Consider the following 17964-nt stretch of genomic DNA (forward strand, 5'->3'; position numbering starts at 1 on the left):
AATAAGCATTTATTTTCCAGGCATGTAGCGAATATCTTCAGATTCACTCACTTTTTATTGAAGGCAATTTATATATATTATCAAGGGTGCCATTTAAATAATCATAATAATTACATTATGGTTCTGTAACTGATGAAGTATGTACCATCAGTGTCAGATTTCTGACAGCACTCTGAGCTATTGCCAATTCTCAACCCTTAAGCAGCCTTTTACTGTACTGTGGTTGGTTTTTTGTGTATGGTTTTGTGTTGGTTTGTTTTTTTTTTTTAAGAAGATGATTATATTATTTTATACAGTGTCATCTTTTGATAAGAATAATGTGGACAATACTTGAGTTGCATAGCAACCAGCTTTTCTGTGGCTCTTGCTAGGAGGTACTCCATTCCTTGAAGCACACTTCTTAGTATTTTCAACCTAGCAGAGCTGTACGTTCGAAAGTTTCAGTTATTTTGTTAAGTACATTAATTGCTTTGGTAAGTTGAAAAAAATAGGTGTTCCCTGGTGACAACACATTCAAATTGCTCTGTGGGCAAGTTCAAAAGATCTGACACCATTTTACTGAAGTATACTTTTATGTATGCCATCACTTCTGGACAAAGGCTGAAGCTATGGCAGGTTGAGAGCATTGGCACAGAATGACATGCAGAGGCACTGGGACAGCTTTTGCATCCTGCTCTGTACCTGTGGTAGATCTGGGAGCTATTGTGCGCTTCTCTGTGTTTTATTATTGACCTCCTGGGACAATGGGATGGGATGGGATGCTGCAAATCAGTAAACAGGGCATATGCCATGCATTTTTCTTCAAAAGGGAAAAAGAGGAGCTGGCTTGTTTATTCCTTTTTGACTTCAGTAGTAGGTAGATCAGTTCCAAATTTTGAAAAGTGCAGAATCATGTGAGAAGAATATTATTCAATATTTTAGCAAATTCTTCCATTAAGATCTATTTTGACTGTAACAGTTCTATAGTCCTGTGAGCTCTACAGCATGCAGGGAAATAGCCAAGGAACCACGATCACTGAGTGCGGAGGAGGTGGCAAGAGATGAGCTGAGAATGGACTTGGAAGCCCTGACTGGCTATTATAAAATTTGTTTTGAAACTTTTAAACCCTGAGCACTGCATAAAATCCTCTCATCACCTCTTTGAGGTGGATGAATAAAGATTATTTTTCCCACTTTACAGCTAAAATAACAAAGACGCTCAGCGTTATTCTGGAGGCCACACGGAAGGTCGCTGGCAGTCTGGGGATAAGAGCTCATAAATTCCTGGCTCCAGCCCCGCGTTCTGTCCATCCACAATGGTGACTTTGTGTGTAGATGAACCACCCTTAGACAGCAGCAGAGAATAGCACGCATTCGCTGCAAAGGGAGTGATTAAGCCAATTATTACTGGAAAAAAAAGTCATTAAGACTTTCACAGGAACTGCATGAATTTCAATAAATGCAGTTAGCTGAGGATTTATGAGAGTTATTTCTTGGGAAATCTGAACATGGCTGTGCAGGACACCTCTGAGCTCTCCTCTAGAGCAGCATGCACAACTGGTCACTGGGACGCATACCTGCACAGCATGAGACAGGCTGGGGAGTGCTGCTCTGTGCTCAGCTGGGCTGGAAACCTGGGAGAAGGATCCGTGTTAGCTTCAGTGTTGGCACCAGAACAATGGTTGTTGGCCGTGAGAATGTCATCAAATTGAAGAGGAACCTGACCACCAGGGCAGAGAGACTTTCAGAAAGATGAGGGGAGGGAAAAGAACCAAATGGTTTTAAGATAATGAGTCAGTAGGAGCATCACATGAGATGGCTTCCTGCAATCTCACAGGGCAGGACTGTTAACTGAGAAAGGTTTTTCAGTTGTGCGTTTGGATAATTCAGACCTCCTGCTGCCTTCATCTGGGACAATCTTTTCATAAAAAGGTGTTCTCTCTACCATCTGACCTTTATGTGGCTACGCTCAGTGCGAGCGGGCGAGATGCTCTTGGTTCAACCGGGCTGGAAAGCATCAGTCCAGCCTGAGCCAGGCTTTTCTTTCACTTTCCCAGAGGGTGGCACAGGTGGTGCAGCTGGGATGGAGGGACAAGCCAGCTCTTTAACTTCACTCAGGTGTTTGACCTCACCATTCTTCAGCTGACCTGGGCTGGAAAGGCTCAGAGCTCCTGTCCTCCCTGCTTGTCCTTGGAAGGAGGGAAGGCTCAGCCTGAGAGCTGAGAGTTGTGCCCAGCAAGGCACCAGTTTTATTAACTGTAGTCACAGAACAGCTGAGCCCGAAGGAGTGCAGAAAATTCTTAGAAAGAGTCTTAAGAACTGATGGATGTTTGCTGGTTGAGAATGATAACCCATTTATGTGTGTTTTCTTGTTTATGAATGGTATTTATTATGTAAATTGTGGAACACCTGGCAGTGTCAGCAAGAATGAAGCATTGATCTTGCAGTGTAGTCTACAAACTAGGAAGAAGATGAAGTTCTTGTCCCAGTCTCTGGCCATCTCCAGTGACTGATTCTGCACAGCCTTAGTGGCAAGGCAAGAAATTCCGTGTTATTTACCAGTTTGGCTGCTGTTTTTATTTTTGCATTGTTTTTATTCGTGTGGGGATGAAGATGAGAGAAAATACTGCCCCTCTTAATTTTATCTTTGGGAATTGATGGATTGCCTTATTTAGATACTAGACACATAGCTGATAATTTCCTACAGTGATTTGTTGGAACCTTGAAGAATGTAAAGTTGGCTGATAGCATAAATAGTACTTTGTATTCCTGTTCTGCTTATATTTATTCAGAATTAGAGACTGAAAAATGTTTACAAACTGCTGCCATAAGAAAGCTTTACAAATCCTTTGAATGCAAAATGACAGTTTGCTGAATGAGCTATTTTTGTTAGTTTGGTTACCATGGACACAAGATAATTCTTTTTATTTATTTTTTGCTTGTCTTGTTCAGGGTAAGAGAAGAATATAAAAGATCTAATCCAATGTACAATGAACAATAGAAGTGCCAAGTAGAAGGATTGTAAGTGGTGCGTTTTGCAGAGATGTTACATGTTCAAGAAGGGAAAGTCATACTTTGTCTCCCAGGAACGCTCCAACTTTTCTGCCATAGCTTGGAGTCTGATAAGTTTAAGCATATTTCTGCTCCTTCTGGAGCTGCTGAGGAGCTGCAGAGCCCTCTCCGTTGGTTCTCTTGGAGCACCACCTAATGGATGAGCAGGGGAAGATGCTTTTCCAGCAAGCTTCTGACCTGTTCTTGTGTCCCTGTAGCAAGCACCCACTCATCAACACTGCTGCAAAGCTGTACTCAGCTATTGCAAATGGCAGGTAAATAAAGCATTTGGTTAATGAAAGCTGCTCCTGTATGGGTTATACCAGTGTGTTTTTTTACATATACTGGCAAGCTGAAGGCTCTGGAAAAGTTTGGGTGGAATATAGACTAAACTTGCAGTTTTCTTCTATGAAAACCTTTTATTTGAAATTCTCAAAGAATTATTTGATGTCTTTCTCAGTTTCCAAATTCCTTCCAGAAGTATTCGAAGGGCTTTGCAGTACAGATTGACTTGTTCTTCGGTGTCTTAATAACAGAGAATTGAACATCACACTGATAACTCCCTTGAAAGACAGAGCGAATAGCTTAGAAGGCTCAAAGAAATCTGTATCTATGTAGCAGTGACCTTAGAATCATTTGCCCTCCTTTGACTCCTTGTACTAACGGTTGTTGCAACTCATTCCTCTTCTATTTGTGGTTATTTTCTGCCAAATTTCTCTAAAAAGGAAGGGGAGTAGAAAAGATGTGAATCCAGAATCAGAAAAGAAGGCAACTGGAGGGCATCAGCAGATGCTGGGTTTTTGAGGGCAAGAATCCCAGCTGTCTTCTGGGCAGGCCGTCCTCACAGCCCTCCATGGTGTCTCCCCACATGGCGCTCCCAGCCAAGGGAGCAAACACATCCATCTGTTTCCACCAGCAGCTCTCTGAAATGCCCACAGATCTTTTGCTTTTCTTGCAGTGAGAAAGAAAGTTTCTCTTTCCACTGGCAGCCTTCCTGCTGATCAGCTGAGTAATGCTCTCCACAGGCCTCCTGTCCTCTTTGGAAAGAGGTCCTTCCCGGCCAGGCCTGCTCCCCAGCCAGCTGTGGGCTCGCGTGTTCCTGGCAGTGCAGGCCCATTGCAGGCCAACAGTAACACCTCCACCTCCTCTGCACAGCCAGCCTGCTGCCCTCAGACTGTTTGCTGCATTACAGAGAGAGAATTTTGCTTTAATTGCAATTCTTATTGCTGCACACTGTTCATCTCTTTTGCTCTTTTTCCCTCACTTTGTCCATTTAATAAAGGAATGGGATTTTCTAAGTTTGATGAAAGCTGCCCACTGACTTCCAAGAGAATGTATTATTGAATATTATCTCATATTTCTGCAAGAGTAAATTCTCAGATGGCACCCTCCCAAAACATACTGCATCTGCCCTTGTTAGCTGTGCCTCATCCCATCGTTTCCTACGCACCTTTCTTGCAGGACAGCAGCACTTATCTTTGGAGTCAGGGAGACTGAGCAAGAGAATAAAAATTTATTGCGAAGCCACGTCTGTCTCAGGAAATCTCTGAATCAAAAACCACTGGACAATTGGAGGTTATCTGGGGGAAGTACCAAACTATGCTTGGGTCCTGTAAGTATCCTCTATAAGGCATCCTGTCATCTGCCATCAGGAGAGGGCATGGCTTCTATGGGCCTTGGACCTGAACCAGTGTAACTGCAAAACACAGTAGGGATTAATCAGGTCCTAAATCAGTGTTTTCTCACCCATACAGTATTTCCTACTCTGGGATCACACCAATTCCAAATGAAACATGACTCAAGACGGAGCTGGGAGATTCAACTAAAAACAATGACATTCTGCTTAGCCATTGCCATCAGTTGCTAGTGTTGGATAAAAGAATAGTGAACTGTTGTTTATTTGAGAATTCATGAGCACGGGAAGATCCCAGCACTGTGCCAAGGTTACTATTAGTACTGCTGGAGACATTCTCATTTCAAGTCTTTGACAAATTGCAGAAAGTGGAAATTCAGGTGAAAATTTGCTAGCAACCGAGTGGATTTCTCTTTTTAGATACCTATATTACTGTGAAGAAAGATGGAAGATTAGTGAAGAAATGATATTAATGCTCAGTGGACTTGAGTACTTTTCGTACAGCAGGTATAACTGAGTTTCTTCTTCTAGTCTTTGGCAGCCCTCCTTCTGATGTAGGACTGAGGCTTGCTGTTCATACCTGTAGAACACAGACATCTGTAAGAATGAATTTCCTAATAGATGCCTCATTTCCTAGTTTAAAGTAAGCAAGTCAGTTTTATATGTGCCACATTTCTGATGTGTCATTGGAGAAGAAGTTGGGCTGTTAGCTGAAATACGTTTACAAAACTGCATGTTCTGTTTCCCTTTTTATGCCAAAGGGTTTTCCTTCAGTTTGCCCGGTGTGTCAATTGCAACAACAACAAAAAAGGCACAGTTCTCTACGTTAGCCAGTCACTTCTTTCATTTGCTTGAAGAGATGCTCTAAAATCTCTGTTGTTGTAAATAGGCATTGAGATTCTCTTGGCCTAAGGCAGTGATTTTGCTCTCCAGAATGGGCTTCTGTATGCAAAGAAAACTGTTGTCAACTCATGCCAAAAGACAGCACAATGCCCAAACCATGGGAGCTGATCTGATCTCTGGCAGACTGTCTTCATCAGAAGAGGGCTCAAGAAGTCCTGCTGTTAGTTCACACCACAGTTTTGCTTTTTACTGGGATTCATTGGCAAAGGTCGCAGTTGAGGAGGTAGGGAGGAGATGACTCAAGACAGGAGAAAACTATAAAGTGGTTATTCAAAAATTAATGCCTTTTTCATACTCCTTGCTTGTTTGTTGATCACCCAGAGATTTCTTTGTAAGTATTGAGATAACCTCAAGCAAAGCACATGTTGATAATTAATACTTTTTATTTATTTTCTGATCAGTCGTAAAATGAAATTGCTTTCATTTTGTAGAAGGTATAGAAAGAGGTCATTGTGAGACAAAGAATTACAGTTCACTTTGTAAATGATTTTTCAGTCACATGGCTTAAATTTTTTCAGCTTCACATTGCAATGTTCTTTGCTTTTTGAATCTTGTAGTAAGATTTCTCACTGGACTTCTTTGTGGGACAGATTTTTCTTCTGAAGCTTTGCAGAAACGAGATCAAGGTGGAGATGTAGATAGTTACTTTTTCTTAAACCACTGATACATGCTACCCAAGACCTCAGTGATGGCCACTCTTAGTTTACCTGAATAGGATTTCTGCTTGAAGAGCCAGGACTTTGCCTTGTGTCAGTCACTCGAAGTTTGTTCATGTCTGTTCTAATAAACATGTGAAGATGCAGTAAAGGCGTCGTTACTCTCTCACCATTTCGGTGTGGTTATTACTCTGTTTCCAAGGGGATTATGGCTGGAAGCAGCATGATCCAGCCTGGGATTATATTACAACCTTTTCATTCCAAAGTGGTGTCAGATTCCAAACTGTACTTCTATTTGGTTTATTAATTTGTTTTTCTGAACATTGCAGAATTGTAATATCCCATTTTTGCCAAAATCAGGCCTCAGTTTGGCAGGCTTTTCTTTTATCAACTCCAGTTGTTCTTCCACAACCCTTTGAGGATTTTCTTTTTCATGCAGTCAATACTCTTCATACTCCACCATGCACTCAATTAGAGGACATGTCAAACACATCTGTATTTAAAGAGGAACTATGTTACTTCTCTCTTATTTTTGGCACTGGCTACTTCTGCTGTGAACTATGTATCTGGGAATTAGAAATGCTTACAGTACAGTGTAGTGTCTAAATTGAAGTGGTTTGTGTTATGATTACAATGTTGTCATGGTAATATAATTTTTGTAAATGAAAAGCCAGGGTTTGCACATGTACTTCTTACAAGTCCTGGGAGGCCTGGACTGGGTCAATTAGTCATATATTTTATAACATCCCACGTACAATATGCTTTTTTAAGTCTTAATATGCAGTATTAACAAGAGTTAGCTGGAAATTTTTAAGGACTATTGGGGGGGGGAAAAAAAAAGGTAAATGCAGTAGCTGGATTTTAAAACACCTTTTTCTTTCTCATTAGAAGGAACTGTCCTTTGCGCCCACCTAACACACATCAGCTTGTTCAAGTCAGCCAAGTCATGACAGCACAATAGTGGTGTAATGTGTGGCTTATAGGCAGAATAAAGGTGTACCAGATTGGGAAGACGGAGTCTACTTTCGGAATGATTGTGAAATACAGAATGGGTTAAAGAAAAAGTGCTTTAAAATATAGTCTTTGGGAACATCTGTTTCTCAAAGTTATGACTCAAGTACAGCTGGACAAAGTACACTTAGTGTTTACTCTCAGTAGAGCATCCAGTGGTGTTCAGAAGTCTTGAATGCATGGTGAAGGAGGCTGATGAGCCAGGGCTGGGTGCTTGCAGTCTGCCCTTGCTATGGCTGTTGGGCTCTGCCCCCCCTGCATGGGCTAGGCTCTACTGGCCTGACACCACTGCAGATCCCATAGGGATCCCATAGTTTGGTTGCAAACAATATATCCAGGCTTGAAGTGATGGTGTCAGCTGGTGCTAGGATGGCAGAGATTTTAATGTGCATTGCACAATACAATATTGAAAATACCTGTTGTTTTTTTTTCTCTCGTTGTATCTTACACCTTATGGATATGTCACAGAAATCATATTCAATCTAATTGTGAATGTTAACTGTTTTCTTACTTTCTTGACTCAGTAGAATTTGTTTGTAAAGCATAATCATCTCTTTTTTAAGAGTTTTAATGGAAGTGGAAAATTTGTTCAAGTGCTTGAATAGGCTGGAAAAGAATCACCCTAGCTCAGTAAATAACTACTGCTGTCTTTTCTTCTGGGCACGCTCAGTCCATGAGTCTGATAGAGATTGGGAACCCTTCTCAAAGCCTGGAGAACGTGTGTCGTTGGGCCTACTTGCAACAGAAGCCAGACACCGGGCATGCAGAATATCACGACCACGCTATCTTCCTCACAAGGCAGGATTTTGGTCCATCTGGCATGCAGGGTAAGACGTGCGTTGGGTTTTGTTGGGTAAATGGCAAAACTTCTGAGCAGCATTTGTGTTTATCACTGTGCAAAGCTAATCATGCAGTTTAATTGTGTATATTTTGCTTAGTTTTGGTCAACAATTTCTTTCCCCAAATGCTCTGCATATGGCCGTTTTCACTTGTGACTGTTTCATCTATTGCATCCTAACTGATTGGATTACTTATTGGATCATTTCTTTGCTCTAGCTGAAGCCAAGCAAATGAGATCTCTATGTAAACAATCCTGAAAATGCCCAAAGATAAGGAATAGATTTTGTGTTTAAAAAGTTGTTGCACTAAAGATTGCCAAAAAATGCTGTTACCAAGAGGTCTGGAACAGCAGGATCACATGTTGTGCACTTTTTCCTTCAGGTTCTGCCTCTTTGTGAGATCAGGTTTGTTCACTGGAGGGGATAAATCTCCTATTCACTTTGAGTTGGTCAGATCTGCTGTCAGCACAGGGCGGGGGCTTTGCTCATGTATTCCTGAGGGCTGGAAGTGCACCGAGCTCATGAGCTGCAGCACAGCAGTGCGTGGTATCCCTGTCCTCTGTTGCCTTGTGTACTTGGAGAAGGCAGAATGGTCCTAGATGTGATAACAACCTTCTGACTGAGCTAGGAATATAGTTTCAGTTGGTTAACAGGGCGATCTCATCTGTTCCACGGATGAGAGAGCACATAATTAAATGTCTGGGGACAGAGGTCTCTTTTTATCTATGAGAGGACCACTCAACTGTATTCACGTCCCAAAGGGGAAAACTGTTTTCCTGGAGCTTCACATCACCTTTCCATATTTGTTCCTTTTCTGAAACGCGGTGTTTCTCACAGGCTATGCTCCAGTCACAGGAATGTGTCATCCTGTTCGAAGCTGTACTCTCAATCATGAAGATGGTTTTTCATCTGCATTCGTGGTGGCTCATGAAACTGGACATGTGTGAGTAGAGCCCTGGACATCCCGTGTCTCATCTTATAATGTCTTTGATGCTGAGAGATAGCTGTGACATTGGGACAATGAAGTTCATGTTAAGAAATCGTGTCCATGTCCACATGCCATTAGCTCTGGCTTCAGACCTCAGCTTTGTCAAGATTTTATTTATGATCTTAAGTTTTATATTTAGGTGTTTTTCAAATGGAAAAAGGAACTAATACCAAAATACCTACCAGGACTCCAGTGAAACTAGATTGAATGATGCTTTATAGTCTCCTGGTGAAAATGTGAAATACTCATTGGGATGAAATATGAATTTTTTAAGTTAATGGAATACATGATTTTCAAGCACAGTCCATATTAAATCAGCACATCTGATATGGTACTGCTGGTAAAGGAGAAAATACTGCATAGGAAAAAAAAAAGGTGCTAACCACTGAAATTGCAAATATATAAAAATATAAGAATGTAATCATTTTATTGATGTGACTGTGATTTGGTCTCTCCCAGAGCATTTCAGTTTCGCTGTTTGCAGAGGACACCTACTGACTGCCCATTTTCTCTCAAGAAGGACAACACTTCCCGGAAGGCTTTTTCTGAACAGTCTTAATCTATTATATTTTCCCTAAGAAAGCCTTCAGGTCCTGTTCTGTCTGTTGCATCAGAAATTATGGAGGGCTTTAAATGAAAAAATCACCAAAGTTCATTGAATCTCACTGCAAATGTGTCTAAATTAGACAGGAGCATAGAATTGATGCCTATCTGGTACTGGGTTCCAGAATTTTTGAATTAAGATTGTAAAGAGTGTACACTGAGCTTTAGAAGGGAGATCACTGGAGATTGTTTGTGGTCCCTGAAATCACATTCAGCCCTCATCTGCTAATTTGACTGTGGTTACACACGCAGGTAGTGCCCACGTTGATCAAACAGCATGCACAGAAAAACACAATCCAAGATCCCAATGTGGAACTGCTACAGTAGCAGCAGCTGGTGTAACTAGCTTGCAGTGTGGGTTTTTATCCCCCACTTGGCTACAATTGCAGATTAATTCAAATCAAGCAACTTCTAAATGGCTCCAGATAGGAGTATGAGTAAATTTCATTTATTCTGCTGGAGAGGAGACCAGATCCTTAATCCAGAAATGGATTCATTTAGCCGTAAGTTATTCAGAAACGTATGCATACACAGAAGTCAAAAGATGGGATTTTCAGTCTATTTCAAAAGTGGATGTTGAGTTAATCCCATGAAAGTACTCTTAAGAGCCAGTACCTGGGTTGTGGGGTATAACAGCGTGACTGTGATCGCGCACTGGCAACATTTGGGATACTAAAATGTTTGGTCACTTGGAGTTCGTCTTCAGTGTGACTGTGCTTGCTCTCTCCTGTGCCGGGGCAGTTTAGGCATGGAGCATGATGGCCAAGGAAACAGATGTGGGGATGAGGTCCGCCTGGGGAGCATCATGGCCCCCCTCGTGCAAGCTGCCTTCCACCGCTTCCACTGGTCCCGCTGCAGCCAGCAGGAGCTGAATCGATACCTCCAGTGAGTAGCTGTTCAGCTGCTTCTCATCTTTGATAAGGAAACATCTAAGAACAGTTTTGCTTTTAGCATTTGTGCAGCATTTGTGCTTTACTCTTTTATTAGTTACTTGAATGGGGAATGGGGTTGAATAAAACAAAGAAACCCACCCCCAGCCTACTGGGAACCAGCTGGCTCCCATGGATTGCAAATAATAAAGCAAATTGTCAGTGAGTTTGATTTCAGTTCATTTAGTTTACACCTATATTCATTTCCAGAATGTTGATAGTGTGTGGGAGACACTGGTACGCACCTCCTTCCTGACTTTCCTGCCTCTCTCACATAGGATCTTGCTGCAGGAATGCCTGTGCTATCTTACAGATACCAGATTTGGCTTCAAGAGCTGTTGGTTGCTTATGATGACTGTCAGTGATGTGATGGTGCTCTTTAAAAATGAAATTCTGCCCTTTATAAGTTCTTAGAGGTCTTCTGCACCTTAATAGATCTCTAAAGAAAGAACATGATTCTGGAATTAATTTTTCAGTGGTGTCTTTTTGTTTAAATATCCTAAATACGAAAGCTATTTTATGCTCCAGTTCTTTTAACAGCTCATTTATTTCCCTTGTCTTCTCTTTGGAATGGTTCCTTCCTGCATTAGAGCTGCACCCAGGTTCCCTGACAAACTCTGACATTTATGATCCTGTTTTTGCCCTTATAGAAGGGATCTCCCCCTTACTGTTATATACAGGGTGTATAGGAAAAATGCTGTGAAACTCTAGGATACACAGCAAGAACTCAAAATAAGTTGGAAAGAAGACAGCAAAATCAACAAAATAAACAAAAGTCAGTCTTTTTGTCAATGTTTTTATTATCTTAGATACCTTAGGTATGGCAATAAGGATAGGAAGTATTGTGAGAGATGTGTGATTGTTTCAATTAGCAAGATCCTATCGGTTAAATGAAAATCATCTGGCTTAGATGGCTGCTTTGCATTCTTTTAAATACAGCTATTTTAGAATATCTTGTAACACTGTGATTTGTTTTGAAGTAAATCTAACCTCAAAATTCTGCTTTCAGCTTGGTATCTTGAGGGCAACCTGAATGATTGCCAGAATAGAGCTGGGTATGGTGTCCTCATGTCTGTTAAATAACTTGGAGACAATTCAGAGATACTGCCTACGGTGTTGGCTTGTGAATGAAGCAGTGATTATACAGTTAACCATTCTGTGACATTCTCCTTTGTTTTCTATGCACCTCAGTCAGACGTGTTCCTAGTATGTCCTATGGGAAAATCTCCCTTATTCATCACACGGAAAGGGAACTTTGCAGGTTATGGATGGGGCTGAGAGGTATCAGGAGAGACAGACAGAGGGAATACTCCTGAGCAGTTATTGCAGGCTGGAAAGTACTGGTGCTTATAGATGGGTCAGTACTTCTCAGCAGGGGACAGTAGTATGGCAAGCTCAGCACTGCTCCTGAGTGATTACCCTGGCTTCTGCTGCACTCTAAATGCAGTTGTAGGTAGTAAGGAATTCCACAAATGGAAAAGTAACTGAGTATTCTTTGATTCTTGGTCTTATGTGGATTCTTCCTTTGGTTCCTTTTTCATAGGGAACCTGGGAACCAACAGGAATTTACTTGCAAGCTGTGTGGAAGTTACAATTGGAAAGATTTCCAGTCCTCCCCTTCCCAACCTTCCTCCCCACTCTCCACCCCCTCCAAAAAAAACAACACCAAAACAGAAAACCAACACAGAATATGTTAGAGGTGGATACATCATGCTAAAGTTTACGTGAGCATAATTGCGATATTGGATGCTCTTCACGACCAGAGACTGAGAAATAGTAGGCTCTATTTAGTTTGGATCAAGAAGGCACCGAAACCACAAACATTCTGTGAGTCTCACAGCCCCATCTGTTACTGTAATTTTTGCCTGTTGCAGTTCCTATGATTGTCTGCGCGATGATCCCTTCGAACATGACTGGCCTTCCCTTCCACAGCTGCCAGGAATTCACTACTCCATGAATGAGCAGTGCCGTTTTGATTTTGGTTTGGGCTACATGATGTGCACAGCTGTGAGTACTTAAGTTCAGCCTCTGCTTTTTTTCATCCAGGAGTGTTGTAAGTGTCTCTGAAATGTCCTGTATAGGGACAGCACAGTGAAGCCCATGAGGAAGCATGATGTGCCCACTTGGTTGTGAGCGAGAAATTACAACTGAATGTTGACAAATATGTTATTTTAAGAACCTCTGTGCTTTCTTCAAAAAACTGAACTTAGAGAAATGGCCATGCTGTAGTTTCATGAACAGTTCTAGATCAGAAGCAAGCAATTACAGCAATACTTGCTGTATTGTGGAGCCTTCTTTTGCTGCCAGCAAGTTAGTTTGTTATAAATTCCCACCCCGATGAGAAGGAGATGGATTTGGTGTCGCATCTTGTAGTGCTAACAGAGGGCAGAAAGCTTTTATGTTCCAGTTTTGTGGAAAGCATGATGCATTTTAATGTCTAGCATGTGAAAATAAGCGTGACAGCAAAGAGAACAACTTGCAAGGACTCCTGATGCTATGGTTGGCTCTGCTGCACTGGGAATACAAGAGACAAAGCCCAAATTTATATAAGCTAGGCAAGACTGGTGCAATTTGCAGTGCCTCGGCCTCTGCAGCAGGGCTGTGCCTCCCACCTCCAGCTCCTCAAGCTGGACACAAATATTATATGGAACGACATGTTTTCAGCTGGTGTGGCAGCTGCTAACTTAATGCAGAACATTGCTGCTTTCATTCCCATCTGTAGGATTATGTGTGCCGAGCAGTGTCTCCAGATAATGGATGAAATCCTTTTAAGCATCAGCTGTAGTTTTGTGTTTTGACACGTTCCCACTGATGCTGCCTTGGAGGAATGTCCCTGCCAAAGAGGGTCTTTCCTTATATCTGTTCTCTGGAGCCTGGGAGGCTTTCTATTCTTTGTTCAGAACAGTCAAGAGCACGTCCAGACATTATAGTCTATTATATTTTGTGGTGGGTGGCTCTCATTCTCTGCATTACAAGCCCTTGTAGTGTAGGTGAAATGATGAGTTACTCATTGGGCCTGAGGTCAGTCTTGCACCCTCCTGAGAGGAGCAGCTCACATCCCTCTCCCATGGGTACTCAAGTATTGTTTGTTCTGTTTGTTGAATGAAGTAATGCCATTTGGAGAAGCTGTAAGAAAAGGCAGTGTGTGCCTTATTGAGCAGGGGAACTGGTTTACCCCTTGCTCAGTCTGCCTTTGGTCACCAGTATCAAGCTGTTTTTGCCCAGTGTTATTCTATTGACTGCAGGCAGGGTCTCACCTCAAAATTGCTGATGATTTTTGCACGTTCAGACGTACTTATTTCACAGTGTTCCTCAGGAATTAATGAACACAGCTGGAACTTGAGAGCTGGGTAAGGAAAATCCAGCCCTACGCTGCAGTTTTGCTCAGAGTTTGAAGTCAGAGCTCCATCAAAGCATCACCCATTCTGATTTTTTTTTATGTTTCAGTTTCGTACGTTTGATCCCTGTAAGCAGCTCTGGTGTAGCCATCCTGAGAACCCCTACTTCTGCAAAACAAAGAAAGGGCCTCCGCTGGACGGGACCATGTGTGCACCAGGAAAGGTGGGAGCTGGCGCTGTGCATGTCGGAGTCTGTGTGTGTGCAGCTGGGGTTGTTATCCTTCAAATTAAGCACAGAAATGGAAGGTTTTTGTCTTCCCAGTTTGTTTTTAGAAATATAGGGAACGGAGGACTGGAGAATATAATAGAGGGGGTGTAAAGAGAAAAGCTAGTGACTTTTATTTGTCCCCTCCATATAGCTTCGGGGAAGGTCTGGGTGTGAACTGCATTGTAACTCACCAGTCCCCAAGTCCCAGTTTGTCCAAAGACGGGGTCAGTTTAACAAAGGAAAAACCTTCTGGGAATGTGAAGTCAGCTGAGATGTGGGGCAAACTCCTGAATGCAAGTAAGGAGGAAGGGACCAGGGCTGGTGTGTGCTGCATGACATCTCTTTGTCTATCAAACCCAGTCTTCAGGCAAGTCATGGCAGTATCTGCACATCTGTGAATTGCCCTTGGCTTCTCGGCAACTCATTGTAGAGCCAAAAATGGGGAAATTCTCACTTGCCCATGACTTGTGCATGGTCGAGGTGTTGTGTTTGTGTCAGTGATGTAGTGGTGCCATTTGGCCTCCGTGGCTGAGCTGTGAGGTCCTGGAGACTGCAAGCCCACTGAGTCTGCAGTGCTGACCCTGAGGGAAGGGGCGGATGTGGGAGTTGAGTGAGAGCTGGAGAGAACCAGCATGACCATGGAGAGGGACGAGCAGAAGAGAAGGGCAGATCTGCGTAGGTGGATTTGCTTGGTGGGAGTCAAGGGAGGCGTGAGGAGCTGTGAAGGGAAGGAGCAAGGTGCCAAGGGCTCAGACACTTCCTGCCCTGAAAGGCTCTGCCTGCTCCAGCTCTCAGTCACCCCTCTGCGGAGGTCATGCTGTGCTCACAGTGGATCTGAACTCCTTGGAAGTCTGCCCAAAACACCTGCCTTCACTGGGCAGTGGGCGCAGGGTCTGAGGGGAAGATGTTGTTGATACTTGGAAGGATGTTTGTAAAAACCAGTGGATGACATCATTTATGTGATAAATGAACCATATTAGCAACTGCTGTTGTGGTTTGAAATGTCTTTTTTATGAAAGCATAATGTAATGCTAAATTCCTTTCCTAGCAAGCCATGCTCTAAATAAGCCATTTCTTTTTGGTCTTCTTTAGGTTATTTATCTCATAACACCCCTGTTTCATGTTTGAAAATACATAGATTTTTAAATGACAATACACAATCTCAGGCAGTTTCTTTGGATTCACCTGAGACATTTTTCCACATCTTGATTTTATATTAAACAAACACATGAAAATCCCAGAAAAACACAACTGTATTCCAGCTTGTCACTTCTCTTACTTCCCCAAGCCATCCATTCATCAGTGTTTGGACAGAAATGAGAATAAAAAAAGGAACTTGTAATCTCACAGTTAATGATCAGTCCAGTGCTTCCATTATAAACAGTTTGTCAGGATATTATGCAACTCAGCTGTAACTTTTTTCTCTGGACTGGGACTTAGGCTCCAAGGCTTCAGAGAGCTGCCCAGACAGCCAGGTTGTAGTTCAGTGGAGATGCAGGAGGGGACGTGTGCATTCCATAGATGATAGGAGTGTAACTGTTTTACTCCCAGAGGAGATGTCACAGATTTTTGATAAATAAGCTTATTGCAGCCTTCCAGCAGAACCCGAGAAAACGATATGAAATGAAAACCATTTAGTTAGATAAAGCCCTGTAGCCTGAGCAATACCTTATGAGAGGGTTACAGTGATGTTCTTGCTTCTCAGCTCGGCATTTGACCAGTGTACTTATTAGGAGCTGAGGGTGTTTTAGCAGAGGCACATCATGTCAGTCCTTTTCCATTTTTTCCATTCCTTTTCATCCATGCCTTTGATTTGGCCTTTCTCTGTTCACTGTCTTCATCAATTTGGATAGAATCAGAGGCTCTTAGCAGAAAACAACGTGACTACAGCACGGACATTGCCTGCAGTTGGGACGTGGTTGCAAATTGGCAGTCTTCTCCAAGAAGCATCTCCCATGGTGTATGAGGAAGACAAAAATAACTTGAAATTCAGACCACTATTTAGAGCTAATGCCAGAAAAAAGGAACACAAACAAGCAATCAGAGAAGATGATTCAATGAGATCTATTTGACTCCTGCCTTAGGGGCATGCAGTTTTCATGATTTCATACCACTAATTCCCAGTGCCTGTTTTACGCTGAGGCCAATCAAATCAGTGCTGATGTGTTGAAGAAATATCCCGGCTTTGCAGCAGCTGAGATGTCCCAGTGCCAGAAATAGAAACAATGTTTGGGAGACTGAAAGGGTGTACGGAGCTCAGGTGTTTGCCCTGAGCCTGCTGTTCAGACGGCTGATAGCTGATGGCTTTGCCAAACTCAGCAGATGCTGTTGAAGAGGACGAAGTCCAGCTGCCTCCTTCCTCTCTGGTGGTCCAGGGCCAAGAACACCTAGAGCAGATGGGAGATCTGTAGCACACTGTCAGCAGCCACACTGACAAGGGCCACGTCTCTGTGTGCCCTGTCTGTCTTGGAGAGAGGACTGCAGCTTAGAAGTGGAAGGGAAATTAGACTTCATAGTGCCGGAGTACTTATATGTGTATGCATGCATACACACATAGAGATGCGCGTTTAATGTATGAAAATATTTGTAAGCTTTTTTCTGCACGTGTTCATTTGAAAGAAGTTGCCAAAAGAATGACATTCTGCTATTGAACAAGAATTTTTAAGTGAGTTTCCTTGTACAAATGGAGACATTGTGTTAATTGGCAGCAATATAATAGTTTGGTGGGTTTAGGGATAGAAATGTATAATGTTCTCTTAAGACTTTCCAGCCAGTGGAGAAAACTGCTATTTTTATGGAATTTTAAAGGAAATAGAATGCTTTGTGTAGCTCTCAACCCAGTGTTTCTAAGTGAATTGAGAGGGGAAATACAGAATGGATTTCCTGAAGCTTCAGTGATGCAGCACCTTGCACTTCCAAGCGGCCACGTTAGCTCCAAGGAAATGACTGCTGTGTGTGAAGCGCCACGTGTGGGGAGTGGAGTCTGAACGTGGAACCGGAGATGCTCTGTGAATTGCCATGGTTAAACATGCAGACAAGAGGTAATTATGCAGAGCTTAAAAGCACAGCATTCTACTCCTATTTACCTGTATACAATTCTGTCATTTCCACTGGTCGCCCAGGCCAGGACCCAGGTCTCCTTAAGAAATATGTCATCAGTTTTCCTTGTTCAATTTTTTTAAAGCTATTACTCTTCTGGGGAGAGGTGTGTATCAGCTGAAGCAGGTGACTGCCCTCCAGAAGACAGAAATAAAAAAGTTGCTCATGCAGGGGATGGCATGCCTGAGTCCATCTGCTCACTGCTGAGAGGAGCACAGAGGGCTGCAGCACCCACACTCCTGATTTCTTTCCTTGGAGACAGGTGAGCTCCTGGTACCCTTCTGTTCCTGGTTAACTTGGCAGCTGTGCAAGAGGCTGAGCCCAGCTGGTATTCCTGCCCTCACACCACATGGATGAGATGTGCAGTTTTTGCTCTATCAGGAAGAGAAGAGAATGATTATTGAAATAAAAAGGTCTCAGAAGAAAAAAGGGTTTCTGAAAACACCAGTGTGTGCTCAAAGCAATCTGGATGGTTTCCTACCAACGATGCAGACCCTACAGGAGACAGATGGGTGAGCGCTGTGTTGGCTGCCACAGAAACACAGAACACACACATTCTGCACCAGGAACCACCACTGCTCCCAGGACAGCTCTGTGCTACAGCTCTGGGGTTATTCCCTACAATTGATTGATCTCAAACAGATGGAGCAGAGCATGTGATGGGAAG

At 42.7% G+C, this 17964-nt stretch overlaps 1 protein-coding gene across 2 annotated transcripts in view; it reads left to right on the forward strand.

The window, feature by feature from the left end:
- Positions 1–17964, forward strand: part of ADAMTS2 (ADAM metallopeptidase with thrombospondin type 1 motif 2) — a 223481-nt gene that overhangs the window by 180985 nt on the left and 24532 nt on the right. For both annotated transcript variants that reach the window (XM_085237025.1, XM_085237024.1), the window contains exons 6-10: positions 7904–8060; positions 8910–9015; positions 10405–10548; positions 12467–12599; positions 14040–14153. In XM_085237025.1, the coding sequence (XP_085093151.1) occupies positions 7904–8060; positions 8910–9015; positions 10405–10548; positions 12467–12599; positions 14040–14153 (654 nt within the window). The remainder of the gene's footprint in view (positions 1–7903; positions 8061–8909; positions 9016–10404; positions 10549–12466; positions 12600–14039; positions 14154–17964) is intronic.

Source organism: Meleagris gallopavo, chromosome 15 (genome assembly GCF_905368555.1).
Source record: "Meleagris gallopavo chromosome 15, MGAL_WU_HG_1.1, whole genome shotgun sequence".
Lineage (NCBI taxonomy): Eukaryota > Metazoa > Chordata > Aves > Galliformes > Phasianidae > Meleagris > Meleagris gallopavo.